We start from the raw sequence: 18924 nt of genomic DNA on the forward strand, positions 1-18924 counted from the left end.
GTAACAGGGAGAAGATGAGGTGAGGTGGGGCGGGGGAAGGAAGCAGAGGGCCCGGGGACCAGCTAGGAAACTCTGGCGCTTCACCCTGGGCTCACAGAACTTGTTCCAGCTGGAGTAGCCTCCTAGCTCCCTAGCCAGGGCCTCCCAGAAACCAATCATCCTTGGCTAGTTGCTCTACCCAGGTCCAGCAGCACCTATTCCTCCCCCCCCCTACACACACCGCCCTCCCAACTCCTGGACCTCAGCCAGTAAGGGCAGACACTGCGTCTGAGACTGGAACTAGACAGTAGTGCCCCCCCATCCCTGGGCAGCTTGCATGGTTGTGTCTGGGCTCTCTCAGTCCTCTGCGGTTCCCTCCATCCCTTCCCAGGGCCTGCCCCTCTCCCCACCTTTACACAGGTCTCTCTCTGTGCAGAAGAGCACCAGCTCTTTCTGGAGGTGGTCCCAGGCCCCGAGTGGGGGCCCTTTCAGCGCCTAGCTAGAGGCTGAGGGGCTGGGGACTGTTGCTCGGAACCTCCAGGAGGGAGTCCGCGGGCTAGATACTTGATGAAGGGGGCTAGAAGATAGGTACAGGCACCCCACCTTCCCTAAAGCTGGCCCAGCTAACTTCCATGTCCCCAACTCCAAGCCTCCAATGGGGTCCTCCTCTCCCCTGGCTACTCCTTTCCATTGCTTCCCTTCTGCCCCCCTCCTCTGCCCCCCCCTTTTCCGTCCTGGGTTTGGGGACTGGAGGCCTGAGTCTCTGCAAACACCCCCCTCCCCTCCGACTCCTGCAGCACTCAGAGGGGAGGGGCCGGAGGACCCCCCCCTTCCCGCCTGTGGTTGGCGTGGGGGGGGGCAGTGCCTCCGTCCCAGATTGTGTGTGTGGGGGGGAGTGGAGAGAACCTGGGGCCGTTTTTGCGCCCCGCCCGATCAGGCCACTGGGCACACTAAGGGCGGGGGACGGGCAGCATGGCTGTCGGTGGGGCGGGGTGGGGGGGCGCGTCTGGTCCCGGCAGGTGCGGGCAGTGGCCCGGGCCGGGCGGGCTCCGGGGGCGGGGTCTCAGGTTACGGCCCCGCGGGGGGCTTGGGGGCGGCCCGCGGTTTGGGCGAGTTGGCCGGCCTGGGATGAGCAGGGCGCATATAACGGGAGCGGCTAGCTCAGAGGACGCAGAGCGCTGCTGGGCTGCCGGGTCTCCCGCTTCCTCCTCCTGCTCCGAGGGCCTCCTGCATGAGGGCGCGGTAGAGACCCGGACCCGCGCCGTGCTCTTGCCGCCCTCGCTGCGCTTCGCCCGGGCCACGGCTCTGCCAGGCCCCGCGGTGAACCATGATCCGCCTCGGGGCTCCCCGATCGCTGGTGCTGCTGACGCTGCTGGTCGCCGCTGTCCTTCGGTGTCAGGGCCAGGATATCCGTAAGTCGCCCACTCCCCTCGCCTGCTCCCCTCCGGCGCATCCTTCCTCCTCTTCTGCCTCCTCCTCCCCAGCTTGGTCGGCTCCCGTAGCCTGGCTCCCAGAGTCGCAGCGCAGAGACTTAGCTGCAGGGTCTGCTTTACCCAGGCAAGTTCTGCGAATGCGGGGCTTGGGTCCCAGCGTCCTTCCTGCAGGTTGCTTCTGGAATCATCTGGGGTGCTGAGCAGGAATATTGAACTTGCAAAGTGTCGGATCCGAGAGGTTTGCGCACCGACATAAACGCATTGTTCCCCACCCCCCCGCCCCGACCAGCTTTGATAATTAGGCGCACAAACGCACAATTCGGCTTGCCCAAGTATTCAGAGCTCAGCAAAACAGGTCATGGCCCTCGGAGATGTCTCGGAGAGTAAATGCCACAGGGATGTCTTGCAGCCTCATCCCGGGGATGGGGGTGGGGGTCAGAGGCTGCAGGGATCAAAGTGGGGGAGGGAGTTAGGCCTTTTGTCTTAACTCTTGACACTGGTGGGCTGAAATCTGAGGCCACAAAGAAAAGCTCCCAAGAGGCGCTGCAGGACTTCAGCGCCTTCTTGAGTTCCCTCCCCCTCCTGTCTGGCCCTGGAGTAAGGTGCACTCTCTCTTCTACTGGAGGCTGTAGAAATTTCCCATTAGAGCAGAGACCATCGGAAAGGTGAAAACGTCCCAACTAGACCTGCCCTGAATGCGTCGGCCAAATAGCACTCCTTCCCTGAAGTGTCTTCCCCCACCTCTCCTCACTTCCCATGGTACTACAATGAGTTACTTCTCTAAGTTTCAAGATTTCACCGAGCCACCAGATTCTCTCTCTCTAGCAGGAAAAGGGAACAGAAGAGTCGATTTGCTGTAACTTTTTCATGGGAATCTAGACTATAGAACAGCAGTTTCACAGTCTGGTCCAAGGGCTTTTCAGACCGCACCTTTTCACCTCCTCTTTTGGTAAAGTGCACCCGTCTGGGATTATATTCAGGACAAAATGAAGCCTGGAAAGTGTATTAGGTAGGGAGCATTTTTTTCCACGTGTTTGGGCACGTTTCCGAAGGCTAAGATTCCAGCCCCGTCTTTGTACGGTACAGATTGTAAATCAATCGCAGGTGAAACTTGGGGGGTGGGGGTGGGAATGGGGACTCGAGGTCCTTCTGCCTTAGAAAGTGTGGGCCTGCCACCAGGCTGTCTCTAGAGCTGGTCTGGAAGGCGGAAGGCCCAGGCGGGCTTTCTGTTCATTACCCTGCTGACCCCGATGGGGGCAGGGCTGCAGCTCCGAGCGCACCGGCTACCCGGCGGGGGCCGGAGACCGGCTGCGCCATCCAAGGAAGCGCACTAAGGGAGTTGTGTTCTCTGGCCTGTGGGTTCGAACTGACTATATTTTGGAGGGAAATTTTTCAAGTACACCTCCCCCACCCCAAAGCTGTCTCTTTGAGTGGGTAGTGGAATTAGCTGGAGGACCAAAATAATATACTCCAATTCTCCAGCTGCTATTAGAGCGCTTGCTCAAGTGGCAGGGAGCTCTCACTACTGCATCCTTCTTGGCTAGGGGTGAATTCCACAGCTTTTGGGGCCCCAGACCTTTCACTCGCTCTCCTCCTCCTCCTCCTCCTCTTCGACTTTGCGCCCTGGTTCATCCGATTCCATAGACGTAACCACCCCCCAAAATCCCCGCCTCTGGTCGGTGGACTCAAAGATGTGACGCGAAAGAGGTGGGGGGGGGGCTCAGGCTGCGTGGACCTCAGGAATGTCAGAAACCTGGAGTCCGCCACTCCTCTCCTCCCCATCTTTCCACGAGTTTGAGAAACTCTTGGCCCACATCTTTGACCCACATCTGCATTTCGCAGCCCTCGCCTCCGAAAGTGCCCCTGGCTGATGAGGGTGTGTGTGGGGGAACCTCAATCCTCCTTTGTTTGCGTTGGGAGATTGGCAGCGATGGCTTCCAGATGGGGTTGAAATCCTGCCCGTATTTATTTAAACGGGCTCCTAGCGGAGACCTGTGAATCGAGCTCTGTATGCGCTCTAGAAAAGCCCCATTCATGAGAGGCGAGGTCCGGTGGGTTCCCCCGGACTCGCTGACACCCTCTCCCACAATGCGCCCCCACCCCCACCCCATGCCCGCCAGCCGCTACCTCCCGGGCTCCAGCCCCGTGCGAAGCGGCGACGAAGCAAAAACAGTTCCCCGAAAGAGGTAGCTTTTTAATTGGCATTGCCACAAAGAGTCGCTTATACAGCACGGCGGTAATGGGGAAACCGGATCGGGCGCGCCAGGATGCTATCTGCAGCCCTTCTCCTGCGCCAGGCCGGTGGGGGGCTGGCCTCCCCGGTCCGCACCGTGGGGATCTACTTACGGTGCAGGCTCCTCTCTGGGGGCAGTCATTTAATCCGTGTGTGTGTGTGTGTGTGTGTGTGTGTGTGTGTGTGTGCCGGTCCTGAGGCTTGAACTCAAGGCTAAGCGCCCTACCACTTCAGCTACAGCTCCATTTCTGGCATTCTGATGATTAATTGGAGATCAGAGTATCAACGGAGTTTTCCTGCCCAAGCTGGCTGGGAACTACGATCCTTAGATGTCAGCCTCCTAAGTAACTAGGATTACCGAGGCGTGAGCCTGTGCCCGGCTTAATCGCACTTATTTTATTATTTTCTTTTTAATTTTTTTTTTTTTACTCTTCCTCTGTCTGCGGATGAACCGTATCCAGAACCACAGCTAAAAATCCGCCAGCAGAGCTCACACGCAGCAAGGCGGGGCCCCGCCCCTGCGCCCCGCGCATCCTCAGGCCTGTCGAGAGAAATCCGATCCACTTTCGCCGTGCAGCCCCCCCCCTTCCCCCACCACCTCGACAACTCCCTGCTTCTTCCCTGGGCTCTTTTGGGTGAGGATAGGCTCTTCCCAAGTCCACCCTGGACACCGTGAACTCACGCCCCCCTCCCCTCTCCACACACACACACACACCCCGTTTCCTCAGGCCTGCATTCCACACCTCCAGCAATTTTGGCAGTGGGTGTGTTTCAGTAGCTTTGATATTTTCCCTGGGACCCCCCCCCATCCCACCACACCACACACATCTTCCCCGTGATTCAGGACTAAATGGATTCCTTCTAGTGAAAAAGGAAAAAGGGAAAGGAAAAACACCAAAAGGTTTATCTTTAGATTTTTCGCTCTCCATAAAGAGCAATGGGGCAGGCCCGTTTTCTGTCCACGCCCACCGAGTCTGCTGTTCTGCTATTATTCATCTCCTACTGTTGCCGTTGCTTTGGGGATTTTGATGAGAAAAACAGCACTGGGCGCTCCCTAGCACGTGGTCCGGACTCTTCAGCCCTTGGCGCTCTGAGAAGCGCCCTTGTCAGCACAGGTTTCATCCGTAGCAGGAATTCCAGACAGCATGGCGCTGTGGAGAGGGACCAGTCCCTGCTTTCCCTAAGTCTGCATTCTTGGAGGCCAGGCCTGGACTGGTCAATCTGAGTTCTGATCAGGCATTAAAGCCTCCTGTCTTCCAAATTAGGGTGCTGTCCACAGATGGAGGCTGGGCCTCTACAGGGAAGGATACAACTGGAGCCCAGCACTTAGAATCTTTTGCCCCAGCTTGGCTCTGGAGTCATTTATCCACCCTCCCCTCCACCAAGTGTGTTGTTTGAATGGGTCTGCCCTTTCCCTGGTTGGTCCTAGTCCTGATATATTATACAGAATGAGAAAAGATCCTAATTCTAGTTGCTTCTCAGTTCACTGCCCCTCCTCATTCTATCTTCATTTTCTGAAACCTGGTGAATGGATTCTAATGGTTGTGGGTAGAATTTTCAGCATTTTCTCTGAATGTTAGCTGATAGTTGTACTTAGCAAATCTCATAATTCCTAGAAGAAAGTAGAATGACCTCTCTGCTCTTGGGCTACTGTATTTCCCCATCCCCCCTCCCTCCCTTCTTCTCTTCCCTTCCCTCTTTTTTCTTCCTTCTCTCCCTCCCTCCTTTCTTTCCTTCCTTCCTTCTCTCTCTCTCTCTCTCTCTCTCTCTCTCTCTCTCTCTCTTTCTTTCAGGGCCTGGCACAGACTAAGTAACTAATTTATCACTGAACTACATCCCAAGCTCAGGTCTTCTTTTCTTTCCATTCCTCATTAGAGTCTTATCTCCTCTCACTCACCTTCCAACTTGCTGTCTCTCACAATAGCTCTTTCCCCTACTAGATGGATGCAGAGGATGAAGTCCTGTAACTCTGCTTCACTTTAGGCATAGTGGAGTGGTTTAGAATTTTCACTGGTGAATAGACTGTCAGGCACCTAATAAATATAGTGGAATACAAAGAAGAATGAATGATGTTTCAGAAAAAATAACTTCTATGTTCCATCTTTCCTGTGTGACCCAAGTCCCCATCCATCAGCATTTGAATTATGTCAAGTTGACTTCAACCTCTTTTTCTTTCTCTCTGGCTCCTGCCTGGCCTGTCCCTCACTCTCTGCTGCTCCTGCTCCACTGGGTGCAGAGGAGGCTGGCAGCTGTTTGCAGGGCAGGCAGAGGTATAATGATAAAGATGTATGGAAGCCTGAGACCTGCCGGATCTGTGTCTGTGACAATGGGACTGTCCTCTGCGACGACATAATCTGTGAAGACGCGAAAGACTGCCTCCACCCTGAAATCCCCTTCGGAGAGTGCTGCCCCATCTGCCCAGCTGACCTCGCCACTGCCAGTGGTCGTAATTTATTTATTTCTTGTTCAACATAAATAAATTACTCGCAGTTGCAGCAAATACCCTCACATGGATGATGGTCACCTCGGCAAAGCAGAGGGGCTGGTTATCCATGGGATTCCAGCAGCCAGGGCAGGAAGGAAAGGCCACTTCTCATGTGCAGGTTAAAACTCACTGAGACTGGGACATTGTAAGAGGCATTCCCTAGCTCATACCTCCAAAAGATGCTTCCAGCACACAGGAAAGATAGGTTCAAGTCTACAGGAGTGTTTACTCTGAGGTCATCTCTGAAAATTACTAAAGCCACACTGGAAATCAAATGCTCTGTTTTGGCCAAATCATGAGTTAATTTCTCCGCTGTCAGGTATACCTGGTCTTCTTCATGGAAAACCTTCAGGTGTACATATGGTCCTCAGTGTGTAGAAAGTGCTGTTAGTGAGACAGGAATCAGAGGGGGTCAGGTTTACTCCTGGAGGGATGGGACACCAGTGGCATTTTCTCACGGTTTTTGCCTTTCTGGGAATTGTCTACCAATTAAGAAGCAAGTTGTCAAAGTATATTATATGTATGATTGAAAGTGGCATGAAGAAAGCCCTATATACAATTACTATATACAATGTAACATATGCCACAAAAGGAAGGTAGGAAAGAAGGGAGGGAGGGAGGGAGGGAAGCAAGCTTGCTGAAGTAGACAGACTCTAGGAGTTCAAGTAGTGAAGGCTGGGTGAGAGCCCCACTTGCCTGAGCTTTGCTGGGTAGTTAACTCCCCACCAGAACCAGTGCTGGTTATGTGTACAGGTGAGCCCCTCCTTAGCTCTCAAACAGAGGTCCTGACTCTCTGCAGAGATGGTAGCCCTCCCTGTTCCCTTTCTGTTTAACTTTGAGAAGATAGTTGAAAAGAGAAGTGAGAAGTTGCCTTTCCTAAACACTTCTGGAACACTGGCACCTTTGTGCAGGCTCTCAGTTCATTTCTGAGGGGCCCATGCCAGGGAAGTGTGGACCGCCTGGCTTGTAGGAGTTTGCTGCTGGGTGGGGGAGGGGCTTGCTGTCTGTGATGCTTACGGTAACTCCTATGTACTGCTGTTTCTTGTGCTTGCTTCAAGGAGATGCTGCCCTAATGTAAGACTTCCTAAGCTCCTAATTCTTCCTCGGGGAGGGCTTTGGGTAGAGGGAGAGCTGCTGACTTCTGGGCGGGGGGGGGGCACACACTATATCTTCTATATTGGGAGAGGCATGTACAATGCTGGTTTCCTTCTTGAGGTCTTTATTTTCCCTTGTCTGGCCCTCCATCTATTCTTACGCCTTCTGCCTTCCCTTTGAATAACAAAATCTGGGGCCACCTCCATCCATTCCTTACTGGGTCCTCAATAACTTCAGAACAGCTATCACCTTCCTACCCTCAGCAGAGGGGGGGTCAGTGGAATAATAGTAAATGTTTTATTCCTTCCTTGGCTGTATCTTTTATCCATCTTCGGCATCTAATCTTTTCTATATTTTACCCCCTTACAGGGCAACCAGGACCAAAGGTAAGGGACCTTTTATCTTGCCTTTCTATTTTCTTCTTCAGAAGTAGTGTGATGTGGCTGCGGCTGGTGGCTGTTTCTTAAAGAGACCAGAGGAGGTCTTTGTCAGTGGGCACTTCCACACTGGGGCTGCTGGACAGGGTTTTGTGCTTGGGAATGAATGGGTTTCTTCAGTCTAATCCTGTGAATGTGTCATATTTCAGGGACAGAAAGGAGAACCTGGAGACATCAAGGATGTAAGTACAAATTGTTCTCTCCCAATATGTATCTGCATTTCCTGGGCATACCCTCTAATAGCAAACCCCTGAATCTCCTTCACAGATCATAGGACCTAAAGGACCTCCCGGACCTCAGGTAAGAAAGAGAGGAATCCCTTTCTCTGTCCTCCTTTACTGTATCCAAGTTACTGCTCTATAGACTCCTGGACATACTGTCATCTCACCATTGTCATTCACCTTCAGGGACCTGTAGGTGAACAAGGACCCAGAGGTGATCGTGGTGACAAAGGAGAAAAAGTGAGTAGAGATCAATGTTGCTTGACCTCAGTGAACTTCCCAGGTACCACACGGCCCAACAATATGCCTGGCTACTTCGTAAGAATTGCCCAGGCACAGAAACAAGGCACACTGCTGCACTCTGACGATTCCTTTTTCTCTTTCCACTAAGGGTCCACCTGGACCTCGTGGCAGAGATGGAGAGCCTGGAACCCCTGGAAATCCTGGTCCCCCTGGCCCTCCAGGCCCTCCTGGTCCCCATGGCCTTGGTGGGGTAAGTGTCCTTACTTCCCCCTTTCTTCTGGTTGTTCTTCCAAAAATGTGGCTTCTAAATTGCTACTTGCATTTACCTGGCTGACTCCCCAGGCTGTCACCAGTGTGTACATAGCCGGTCTGTGGACTTCGCCCCCAGGCCTAAAATTGGGTAGAATCACATATTAAGACTGTTGTGTTAAGGGATGATTAAAAAAAAAAAACTCACTGGGTTCTGTAAAGAAAGTTTTCAGTTACCTGGTTTCTTGGCATCTGTACCCTGTGGTTGACTCTTGCAGATGGGTGTAGGGACTTGGGGAGGGGATGACTGGTCACTTGTGTTTCTCTGAAAGAAGAGTGACCACTGTCCTCTGGAGACATTTATTCTTGGTCCTTGCCAAGTATATTCCAAGCAACTATTCATTCTTATGAAAGAGCCCCACTGAGTGAAGGTGTGTGGCTAGTCGTGTTTGGAATCAAACCAGTCAATAAATTATATGCTTGCTCAGTTCTTGCAGGTTGGCCATTTGGTGTTTGCTATGTTTTAAATTCTTAAACTTAAATAGGCTTACAGCCGCCTACTACATCTCTTATTAAATTATTTCAAGACTGTTGACATTAGTCCTTTGTTGAAGAGTAAAGTCTTAGAGAACAAAGAACACCTTTAATAGTGAGGTGTTAGTTATGGTTCTCCACATATTAGGTAATATGTAATATTTTAGATTACAAAAATAATTAGGTAGAAGCCAAGCACTAGTAGATCATGCCTGTAATCCTAGCTACTTAAGAGGCTGAGATATGAGAACTGAAGTTCAAAGCCAGCCCAGGCAGGAAAGTCCAAGAGACACCTCAAATTAAAAAAAAAAAAAAGAAGCAATGCTACGGCTTAGTAGTAGAGTGCTAGCTAGTCTTAACAGAAAAAGCTAAGGTACAATACTCAAGGCCCTGACTTTGGGTTCCAGTACCAGCAAACATACAAAAAAGTATGCTTCTCCAAATAACTCTTCATCTTCCAGGGAAATGACTCTTAGGCCTCTTTGGCAATTTTGGTCAATGCCTGCTTAGTCTCTAATAGTAAGAGACCATAGAGGAGAGTTCTTTCTCTCCAGCTCTAGATTCCTAGCAAGGAGAGGGGACTGATGACTTCTGTTTCCTCATGTTGTTGGGTCAATTTGCAGAACTTTGCTGCCCAGATGGCTGGAGCATTTGATGAGAAGGCTGGTGGCGCCCAGATGGGAGTAATGCAAGGTCCAATGGTAAGAAAAGACCCCAGTGCTTTGCAGCCAACATGGCAGAAAGTGACCCTTAGCAGAGCCAGAAAAATCTGACAACCTCTGTTTACCAGATAATTGCTTAGAGCAGCAATTTGCCTTCAGTTATGTAACCTTTCCATTTAGTTAACCCAAAGCATTTGGGTTTTAATGGTGATGGATGCCAGTTTTAATGATGCTCTGGAGTGACTTAAAGAATGAGGATGGAGAGATGCATAGAGCTGATGTGCTAGAAGGCTGATCACTGTTACTCTTGGAATGAGAACTGAAGAATGTAGACAGCAGCTACTGTTCCCCAGCATCCACCAGGCTTCCAGCAGGAAATCTCAGCCCTGCAGCTCCGACTTGGCACAAGCTAAATGAAACTCAGGCTTTAGTAAACATGGCTGTAGTCCAGAAGAAAGCAAGGCCAGCCTCGCTGTCTAAATGGCGCCTATAAATCAAAATAGATGGTTGTGTGAGGAGTGGAAATGAGAGGGAGCGGCCATAGTGGGCCCCCTGCCCACAAAGTATTTCCTTTGTCCTTTGTCTGGGCTTGGGGTTGGAAGACAGTGGTACCCAGGAGGCTGCTGATAAAGCATGTCCAGTAAAATTCTCATCTTCTGTTCCAATGCAGGGCCCTATGGGACCTCGCGGACCCCCAGGTCCTGCTGGTGCTCCTGTAAGTACTGGGACTTTTATTCTTCTCAGTGTTACAGACACGTCAAATCCTCTACATCTTAGCACAGTTTATAGGCTCAACCTGATATCCTCACTTAACTTTTTTTAGGGCCCTCAAGGATTTCAAGGGAATCCCGGTGAACCTGGCGAACCTGGTGTCTCTGTAAGTACCTGTAGATCTACTTCTCTTTTTTTTGGGGGGGGAGGGCTCTGATGACAGTCCCCCCTCCACCCCCACCCCGCTTTCAGCTACTTTCCCCTCTTAGGCTCTGCCAGTTCTTTCCCACAGTCAGGTAACTCAAAGGATATTCAGATGTCACTCTTTAGCTATGGAAGAACTCTGGCAGAGAGCCCAAAGTGACAGGACTACCAAAGAACTCTCTCTGAGAGCTGCCTCAGCCTGCGCCGTGTGCCATCTTCCACTATGATCTGAGTCATGCCTTTGATCTGATCCTTCCATCTTTCTTCTTATCATAACATTGGCTTCCAAAATGATTGCCCCTGAGTTTTGTCTACTGTTAGGTATCTCTTCCATCGATCTCTTAAGTTCTCTTCCTTTATTTGTAGGGTCCTATGGGTCCCCGTGGTCCTCCTGGCCCCCCTGGAAAACCTGGTGACGACGTAAGTATGCCTGAGTAGTCAAGGAGAAGCTACTTCATTGGAAAGGACCTGGAGAGGGAGTTTGGTGAGGTGGAGGTTAGTGGGTCATGGGGAGGCCCCAGGATGGAGGCCCACAATATGCCCACTTCTGACTAATCTCGCCAGTTCCCTGGGGACTATTTTGGGCCCAATGAGAAGAATAAGGAAAACATCATTGGCTCCAGGAAGGGAAATGGAGAAATGAGAGAAGAGAGAGAGGAGGGGGGGAACCCCCCACAAAGGCAGAAAGATATAGTGAAGGAAAAACAAAGAAAAAAATCATTTCACAAACGCCTCCAACATGATCTCAATTGCAAATGAGTTAGAGAAAGCTCAGTCTGAGTCAGGATGTCTATGGAGGATGCAAACGAAGTGGAGAGATAGAAGCTGGCTCTCTCAAGCAGTTGGCATGAATTGCATTGGACATTCAAGTCTCTCAAGGTCAAGGACATGCTAACCCAGTCTTCAGAGCCCAGGAAAGGACAGCAAAGCCTGTCAGAGTCTGTGAGGACCAAGGAGCTTGCAAATGAATAAACTGTGACCCATGAGAAAGCATTCAGGGAGGTTCATTCATTCAGAAGGCATTCATCTATAGGAGATGCCCAGGATGGGTAGGCAGGTAGGGAAAGACATGGAGGACCAGGGGAGACATCAGTTCTAAAGCAGGCAGGCCAACTATGTTAATTTATCTTTCGAGGAAAATTAAGTATCTCTCTCTCTTTCCAGGGTGAAGCTGGAAAACCTGGAAAATCTGGTGAAAGAGGCCTTCCTGGCCCTCAGGTAAAGCTCTACTTTTCCTAGCCACAAACATCTTACCCAGACTCAGCTCATCCTGTTCAATTAGGTCAGTTTAAAACCAAGTACTGCCAGGAGCTGGTGGCTCATGTCTGTAATCCTAGCTACTCAGGAGGCCAGGATCTGAAGGTCATGGTTCAAAGCCAGCTTGAACAGGATAGTTCATGAGACTCCTATCTCCAGTTAGCCAACAAATAGCCAAAAGTGGAGCTGCTGCTCAAGTATAAGGGGTTAGTCTTGAGCAAAAGAGCTAAGTGATAGCCCCCAGGCCCTGAGTTCAAGCCCAAGCATTCTCTCTCTCTCTCTCTCCCTGATACACACACACACACACACACACACACACACACACACACACATACACACACAGAGACACACACGTACTGATGATGCCTAAGAGTCTTATGCATTTATGCTTAGGATCATCTTTGTGAAAGCATGTGATAGGGGAGCTCTAGCTGGTGGGGACCTGGGTTTGGCTTGATGAGGATCCGGGAACCAGGATGCATTCCCCTTGCTGGTAGCTCCAGTGGGCTGGCTCTGCAGGGTTTCCATGCAACAGTCACCCCATCCTATTCTAGTCCTGAGTGTCTCCCCTTTGGATTGCAGGGTGCTCGAGGCTTCCCAGGAACCCCAGGTCTTCCTGGTGTCAAAGGTCACAGAGTAAGTATGATGGGTGAGAGCTTTGGAGGGCAGGGGCTGTCTGGGGGCGAGGAAGCATGTAAGCGCATGTAGATTCCTTTCAGTTTGGGTCCCTCAACGTGTGATTGAATACTTTCTCTTGTTCCTTAGGGCTACCCAGGCCTAGATGGAGCTAAGGGAGAAGCTGGTGCTCCAGGTGTGAAGGTAAGGGATTGCCACGCACATGGTGATTGAGGATGGGGATCATGGGGTGCTGCAGGATTGATAGGGGTAGGATACTGGGACATCCTTGTTTGCAAACACCCAGACAGCAGGTCCCAGCGTTTGCAGAATTACCCCTCCCAGAAGTAAAGTTGGACTGTGTCAGTACTAGCTGAATGACCCCCAATTTCCAGTGGCTTCTTTGAGAGATGTCTAGAGACTAGAGTCCAGAACATTGACCTGTGCCTCTTTCCTCTGTCTCCCTTTGCCTCCCCCCACCCCCAGGGTGAAAGTGGCTCTCCTGGCGAGAATGGTTCTCCAGGCCCAATGGTGAGTATGAATGCTACCTGCATACAGAAAGGTCAGCAGACATGTTATGTTCCTGACACCTGGAAGAAAGATGCACTCCTAACGTTAAAGCTCCCTTCCTGCAGAGCACATATTCAATTTAATCAATTTGATCTGATGATGAGCAAAAACAGTATGTAGGAGGAGATGGGTGACTTAAGATTTTTACCAGCTTTTCCTTGGATTAGGAAATAGTCACACACTTAAGCATGCTTTCGTTTTTTAAAAGTTCTCAACATTTGGGAGAGCTCTTCCATCGTAAGACACAAGCTGTGCCTGCAACAAGGTTCCCCAGAGGTAGCAAGGGAGCACACACGGGTTCTGCCTGGAAGAAACCTGTATGCTTTGTCATTGAGTGTGGTGGCTGGGCCAGGAAGGAAGCACCATAAGGAGTTGCTTGTCTTTGCTTCCTGGGTGTGGCAGTCTTACCTTCTGCATCCAGGAAGGACTTTAGGTAGAAGTCATCACAGAGAGCACTGTTAAAGCAACTCACACTTTGGGCTGTGCTGGTGTGTATTCCAGGGTCCCCGAGGCTTGCCTGGTGAGAGAGGACGGACTGGCCCTGCTGGTGCTGCGGTAAGTCAGATGTCACCAGATGCCCATATATTAGGCTAGTTCTAGTCTCCTTTCCAGTTTACAGAAGAGGAAATAACAGCACAAAAAGTTACCTAGCTTCACACAAATGGTACTTTGCAGCCTCTGACTCTGCTGACTTCTAATTAATAAGGAAAATTACTGGCAGGCAGTAGAGGACCCAGGTGCCCCATGGAGGTGGTTAGCTTGGATCCTTTGGCAATAGAGAGGTCTTGTAGGTGCTTGGCCAGGTAAGTGATGTGATAAAAGGCCTATTTTAGCAAGATTATGCTTTGTCTAGCTTCTAAACCCAGCCACCAAAGCTCGGAGCCCTTCCTGCCTTACATCCTTTCAGGGCTGGCCAAGCTAAATCAATTTCATTCCGTGGTACTGCTTTTAGACCATGCATCTCTTTGGCAGAGATTTCCCCATGTAGCAGATTAGTGAAATAACAAGCAGACTTTGTCTCTCATTTGTCAGCCAGTGTGGCCCAAGTGCCTTGCTTCAGGGTTACTTTATATGAGAGGAGGATGAGAGTGCATTGGGTCTGCCAAGAAACATTGCATTTTTGTGGATTAGCCTGGTGCTGGCCTGGGGCAAGGCAGCTCTCTTCTGCACATGCCCAGCCCTGGATCTCTGCAGGCCATTCCCTGGGGAGAAGATGCTCCCAGGGCCTTCCCAGGAACACAGTTTCTGGAAGCAGCCAGGCCAGCATAGAAAGGCTGCAAGGAATACTGGAGTGTGGTTCCTCTGTCATTTCTTCAGTTAAGTCTTGTCTTGCTTTCCTGCTGATTGCTAATCTGGAGAATCTCAGTCAGGACAAATGGACCTCAGCCAGGTGATAGACTGAACTCCTATAAGGCATCCTTCTCCTTTGCTCAAGAGGGGCAGAAACCAGTAGTCAGGGCTCAGCTGGGGAAAAGTCCTTTCCTAGTCTAGCTGTGTCCAGACTGATGGCTTCCTAGATCCTATGGGCTCCCTGGAAGAGGATCTAGGGGATGCTCACCACAAACAGAAGGAAGCCTCAAAGCACAAGCCCCATTGAAAAGGAACTGGCAATATTTCCTTGCTCTGCCTCCCAGTCAAGCCTCCCAGGCCTGAGCAAGATCTCAGGTGTCGCTCTTGGACCATAGCTGGGGCCTTGTGATCCCTCAGGGAACTGCTTTCTGATGCAGTGGGAGGAAAATGCAAGTTTTTTTTTTTCTCCTTAAGAGTAGCTTATCTGAGCCAGAGCACAGAGGCAAAATGATGGAGATCTTAGCTCAGCCTTAACCACGAAGGATAACAAGGCCCATGTATAGTCAACTAACGCTGGAGTTGGACTGTTTCTGAACTATTATTTCATTTGCCATTCATCCAGTTCAAAATCTCAGTGATAATGCAGCCTTAAAGTTATGGCTATTTGAACTCTCAACTGGAGTTTGAGAAATGATGGAATTGTTGGGAAATTACCTAAGCTTTGTTAACCAGGAGAGCCAGCCCACTGACCACCTACCTGCACAGATGACACAAGGCTTGTACAATGGACTCTCCTGCAGCTTATAACTTGTCCTTCTCCTAGTCCAGGGATACCTGGCACAGTATCCTCTATGGGGGTGGGGGTGGGGGTTGCAGTGGGACATCTGGACCTGTAAATGCCTCTCACATTGTTTGCTTATTTTTCTCTTTGCTTACAGGGTGCCCGGGGCAATGATGGCCAGCCAGGCCCTGCTGGGCCTCCAGTAAGTACATTGCATCCACTGCAGTCATTTGTTCAGCCTTGTTAAGCAAGCCACACAGTCTTTACACCATCCTTGACGCAGCTGTAGCACCTGCCCCAACTGGAAGGGAGGAAGGGGAAGGATGTTCCATGCCCTTATCCTTACCCAGCTTTATAGCTTTGCCTTTTTTTTTTTAAGCCAACACCCTTTGAAACAGTCATTTTGAGAAGGGAAATCAAAGAAATGTCCATTCTCACCTGATCCTGTTGGGTACCAGTGGCTCACACCTGTCATCCTAGCTAATTCACGAGGCTGAGATCTGAGGATGATGGTTCAAAACCAGCCCGGGCAGGAGAGTTTGTCAGACTCATTTCCAATTAACCAGTAAAAAGCTGGAAGCGGAGGTATAGCTCACTTGGTACAGTGCCTGCCTTGAGAGCAAAACTTCTTAGGTCCTGAGTTCAAGTGCCAGTACATCCATTCTCACCATGTGTATGAAAGTTAGACACTTTCTTTGCCTTGCAACGAGAGGCAAAGCGAGGCATCTTTCTGGAGTTCCTTCAGCAGGCAATGGTGGGGGGCGGGCAGGCAGTCTATGTTCAGGGACTACTAGCCATAATGGACATAGAGCAAAATAAGGAAGGAGTGAGGAGTGGGAGTGTCTTCTTTGGAGGGACTGGAGAGATTCTACCTGGATACAACATCCACCTCTGTACCTCTTCTTCTCTCCAGGGTCCTGTCGGTCCTGCTGGTGGTCCTGGCTTTCCTGGCGCTCCTGGTGCTAAGGTGTGTGCCCTGCTTATCAAGTTGGGAAGTCTTAGAGGGTTGGGAAGCTCCTGATCTCTTTGCTAGGAGCTTCCCCTTCCTGGGGCAGTCTCCCATCTCTTGTGGTCCCCCACTCATTTCACTGACACTCTGTTGAAACAAGGAAGAAAAACTGGCTTTCCCAGATTCCCCAGCTGGCTATAAAATGGCGGTGATAGAGGTTGGAGGCCCCATGATAGTATCAGAGTGGGGAAGGTGACCGAAGACAAGACCTCAGAGGCAGCAGAAGACAGGGAGGGAAGGGAAGAAGAATCTAAAAGTGAGGCAGACCCAGGAGGAGCAGGGGGGAAATGGGTTGGGGAAGAAGGGTATGGGGGGGGGACAGGACAAGGAGATAGTTCCTTGTTTCCCTCTATCCCCCTCTATGTTTCTGCTTCACTTGGGGAACTGGGCTCTTCCAAGCCTTTCGAATGGAGTTCTTCAAGGATTAATAGAGGCCAGTGGGAGGCCAACCAGTTCAGGGAAAAGGCCCCTTAGCCCAGGAGGGATTCCAGTGTCCCTGAAAATGAATAAGGAGCCTCCATGTGTCACTGGCATCAGGTTGCTTTTCCCCTCCTGGGGGTTTCTGTGGCAACCAGACAGTGTCTGAGGCCCCCTGGGAGCCGGGTGAAGGAGACCCATTGTGAAGAGGGACAGCGGAAGGTGAGGGGGCCTGACCTTTAGAAAATAATAATTTACAAAAGTGAAGCAAGAATGTTGAGAAGAAACCTGAGGAGGCTCTGCCCTCTCTCCAGGTCAGTCGTCCTTCCCCTGGGATTCCATCGAGAGAACCAGAGTCTGCAAGTTGTAACTTTCAGGAAAAATTTAAAAAAAAAATAAAAATGAGAAAGCAGAAGCAATTTTTGCAAGGTGCTGCCAGAGACCAAAGTTAAAGTAGTGAAAACTAGAATGAGGGTACTTGTCCTAGCTTGCTCTGCTCTGACTTTCTGGTACTTCAAATACATTTGAGCCCAGTGCCTGGGGGCAACACTGATGGCCCAGGGGTCAGGCAGAAGCAAAGCAGAGGCTGTGAGCTGTGGACAGGAAGCCAAAAGCCAGGTGACTGGGCATTCACCTTTGCCAGCCTCTGTTCCCCCAGTGTATGGAAAAATAAGCCAGGAGCTGGTGGCTTATGCCTATAATCCTAGCGATTCAAGTAGCTGAAATCTGAGGATCATATTCAAAGCCAGCTCAGGCTGGAAGGTCTGTAAGACTCTTATCTCCAATTAAACGCCAGAGAAAAAGCAGAAATAGAACTGTGGCTTAAGTGGTAAAGTGCCAGCTTTGAGGGAAAAAAAGGTAAGGGATAGCACCCAATTCTTGAGTTCAAGACCCAGTATAGGCAAGAGAAAGAAAGAAAGCAAAGCAAGCAGGCAAGCAAGCAAGAAAGAAAGAAAGAGAGAGAGAGAGAGAGAGGAAGGAAGAAAGGAAGGGAGAAAGAAAGAAGAAGGAAGAAAGGGGAAGAAAGGAAAGAAGGAAGGAAGGAGGGAAGGAAAGCAAGAGGGGAGGGAGGGACAGAGGAAGGGAGAAAAGAAAAAGAAAATAGGAGGAGGCAGGAGAGACAGTGGTAACTGCCCATGTCTTCTAGCCCATCTGTCCATTATCTTATGGCTTCATGTTTCAAATCCAACTCAGACTTTTCTGCTAAGTTCTGGCGGAGCCAGCTGACTGCTCATTGCTAAAACGAAGCAGGCCACTGTACAATTGTGTGTGCAGACAAGGTGGAAAGAGAGAAGACAGGAGTGGGAGCCCCATGTGTGAACAACCCATGCTCACCTTCAGCTGTAGGATCATATGCAGAGCCATCCACGCAGCTGGCCCTTTAAGACGTGTGGCTTCCCTCCTCCCCCTCCCCCCTACCTCATCCTCCTGCTCTCTTTCCAGGGTGAAGCTGGCCCCACAGGTGCCCGGGGTCCTGAAGGTGCTCAAGGTCCTCGAGGTGAACCTGGCAACCCTGGGTCCCCTGGGCCTGCTGGTGCTTCTGTAAGTGAAGCTCTTTTTAGGCCTGGGAGGATGTGGGATCTGAGGTCTGTGATCTTGGCCTTTCTGGATAACATGCATCCCTGTGAGGGGTGTGTCCCCAGTCATTTTTAGTTTGGCTCAATGACCTCCCTCTGCCCTCTAGACATGTCTCCTTTGATTCCCTGCTTCTCCTTGAAGCATGCTGCAGGAACATCCCTAAAATGGATGGCACTTGTCTCCCAGCCCCTGGACTGGGGTCTGGAGGGCTGAGAGGGGGTTGCAGATTATTGATGGCTGCTTATTACAATGATTTCTGCCCCCCCTTCCCCATCTTCTTGTTCAGGGTAACCCTGGAACAGATGGTATTCCTGGAGCCAAAGGATCTGCTGTAAGTGCTGCCCCTGGGCCTTTTCCTCAGGTGAGCTCAGTCCCTCCTTGCCCTGGTCTCCTCTTCTGAAGCTCCTCCCTTCTGCTTACGCTGGCAGGGTGCTCCTGGGATTGCTGGTGCTCCTGGCTTCCCTGGACCTCGTGGTCCTCCTGGCCCTCAAGGTGCAACTGGTCCTCTGGGCCCCAAAGGTCAGACGGTAAGAGCCTAAAGAAAACTCTAGAGCTCCAGCTACATTCCTGTAGTCAGACCCCCCTTCCTCCTACCCCCAGTGCCCCTCCTTAAGTTCTCTTGCCCTGATTCACCCAGTGTGCTCTGAGGATATCTCTAGCAGGGCTGCTGGAGGTGGGCAGGCTTTGGGGAGAGAACCCAGGATGAGCCCCTGTCTCTCTTTCACCTAGGGTGAACCTGGTATTGCTGGCTTCAAGGGTGAACAAGGCCCCAAAGGAGAACCTGTGAGTATTTACCCTGCCGACTCTTATCTCCCCTTTGTCTGTTTGAGGGCACAGAGTATCCCTCCGCCCAGATCATCCTCCCGTGTAGGCCCTCTCCCATTGTACCTAGAGGAGGAAGCTTAAAGGGACTGCTAGGAC

The 18924-nt window shown here is 50.9% G+C and overlaps 1 protein-coding gene across 2 annotated transcripts in view; it reads left to right on the forward strand.

Annotated features, from left to right (window-relative positions):
- Nucleotides 1-1306: 1306 nt before the first annotated feature.
- Col2a1 (collagen, type II, alpha 1) overlaps nt 1307-18924 on the forward strand; it is a 33305-nt gene continuing 15687 nt past the window's right edge. The window contains exons 1-22 of one of the 2 annotated variants that reach the window (XM_013018825.1): nt 1307-1391; nt 5882-6088; nt 7595-7611; nt 7812-7844; nt 7930-7962; nt 8070-8123; nt 8275-8376; nt 9533-9610; nt 10242-10286; nt 10395-10448; nt 10853-10906; nt 11651-11704; nt 12326-12379; nt 12509-12562; nt 12845-12889; nt 13430-13483; nt 15157-15201; nt 15913-15966; nt 17869-17967; nt 18290-18334; nt 18432-18530; nt 18733-18786. In XM_013018825.1, the coding sequence (XP_012874279.1) occupies nt 1307-1391; nt 5882-6088; nt 7595-7611; nt 7812-7844; nt 7930-7962; nt 8070-8123; nt 8275-8376; nt 9533-9610; nt 10242-10286; nt 10395-10448; nt 10853-10906; nt 11651-11704; nt 12326-12379; nt 12509-12562; nt 12845-12889; nt 13430-13483; nt 15157-15201; nt 15913-15966; nt 17869-17967; nt 18290-18334; nt 18432-18530; nt 18733-18786 (1419 nt within the window). The remainder of the gene's footprint in view (nt 1392-5881; nt 6089-7594; nt 7612-7811; nt 7845-7929; nt 7963-8069; nt 8124-8274; nt 8377-9532; nt 9611-10241; nt 10287-10394; nt 10449-10852; nt 10907-11650; nt 11705-12325; nt 12380-12508; nt 12563-12844; nt 12890-13429; nt 13484-15156; nt 15202-15912; nt 15967-17868; nt 17968-18289; nt 18335-18431; nt 18531-18732; nt 18787-18924) is intronic. The other variant, XM_013018826.1, reaches the window with a different exon arrangement.

This window comes from Dipodomys ordii, unplaced genomic scaffold, assembly GCF_000151885.1.
Source record: "Dipodomys ordii isolate 6190 unplaced genomic scaffold, Dord_2.0 Scaffold42, whole genome shotgun sequence".
NCBI classification, from domain to species: Eukaryota; Metazoa; Chordata; class Mammalia; order Rodentia; family Heteromyidae; genus Dipodomys; species Dipodomys ordii.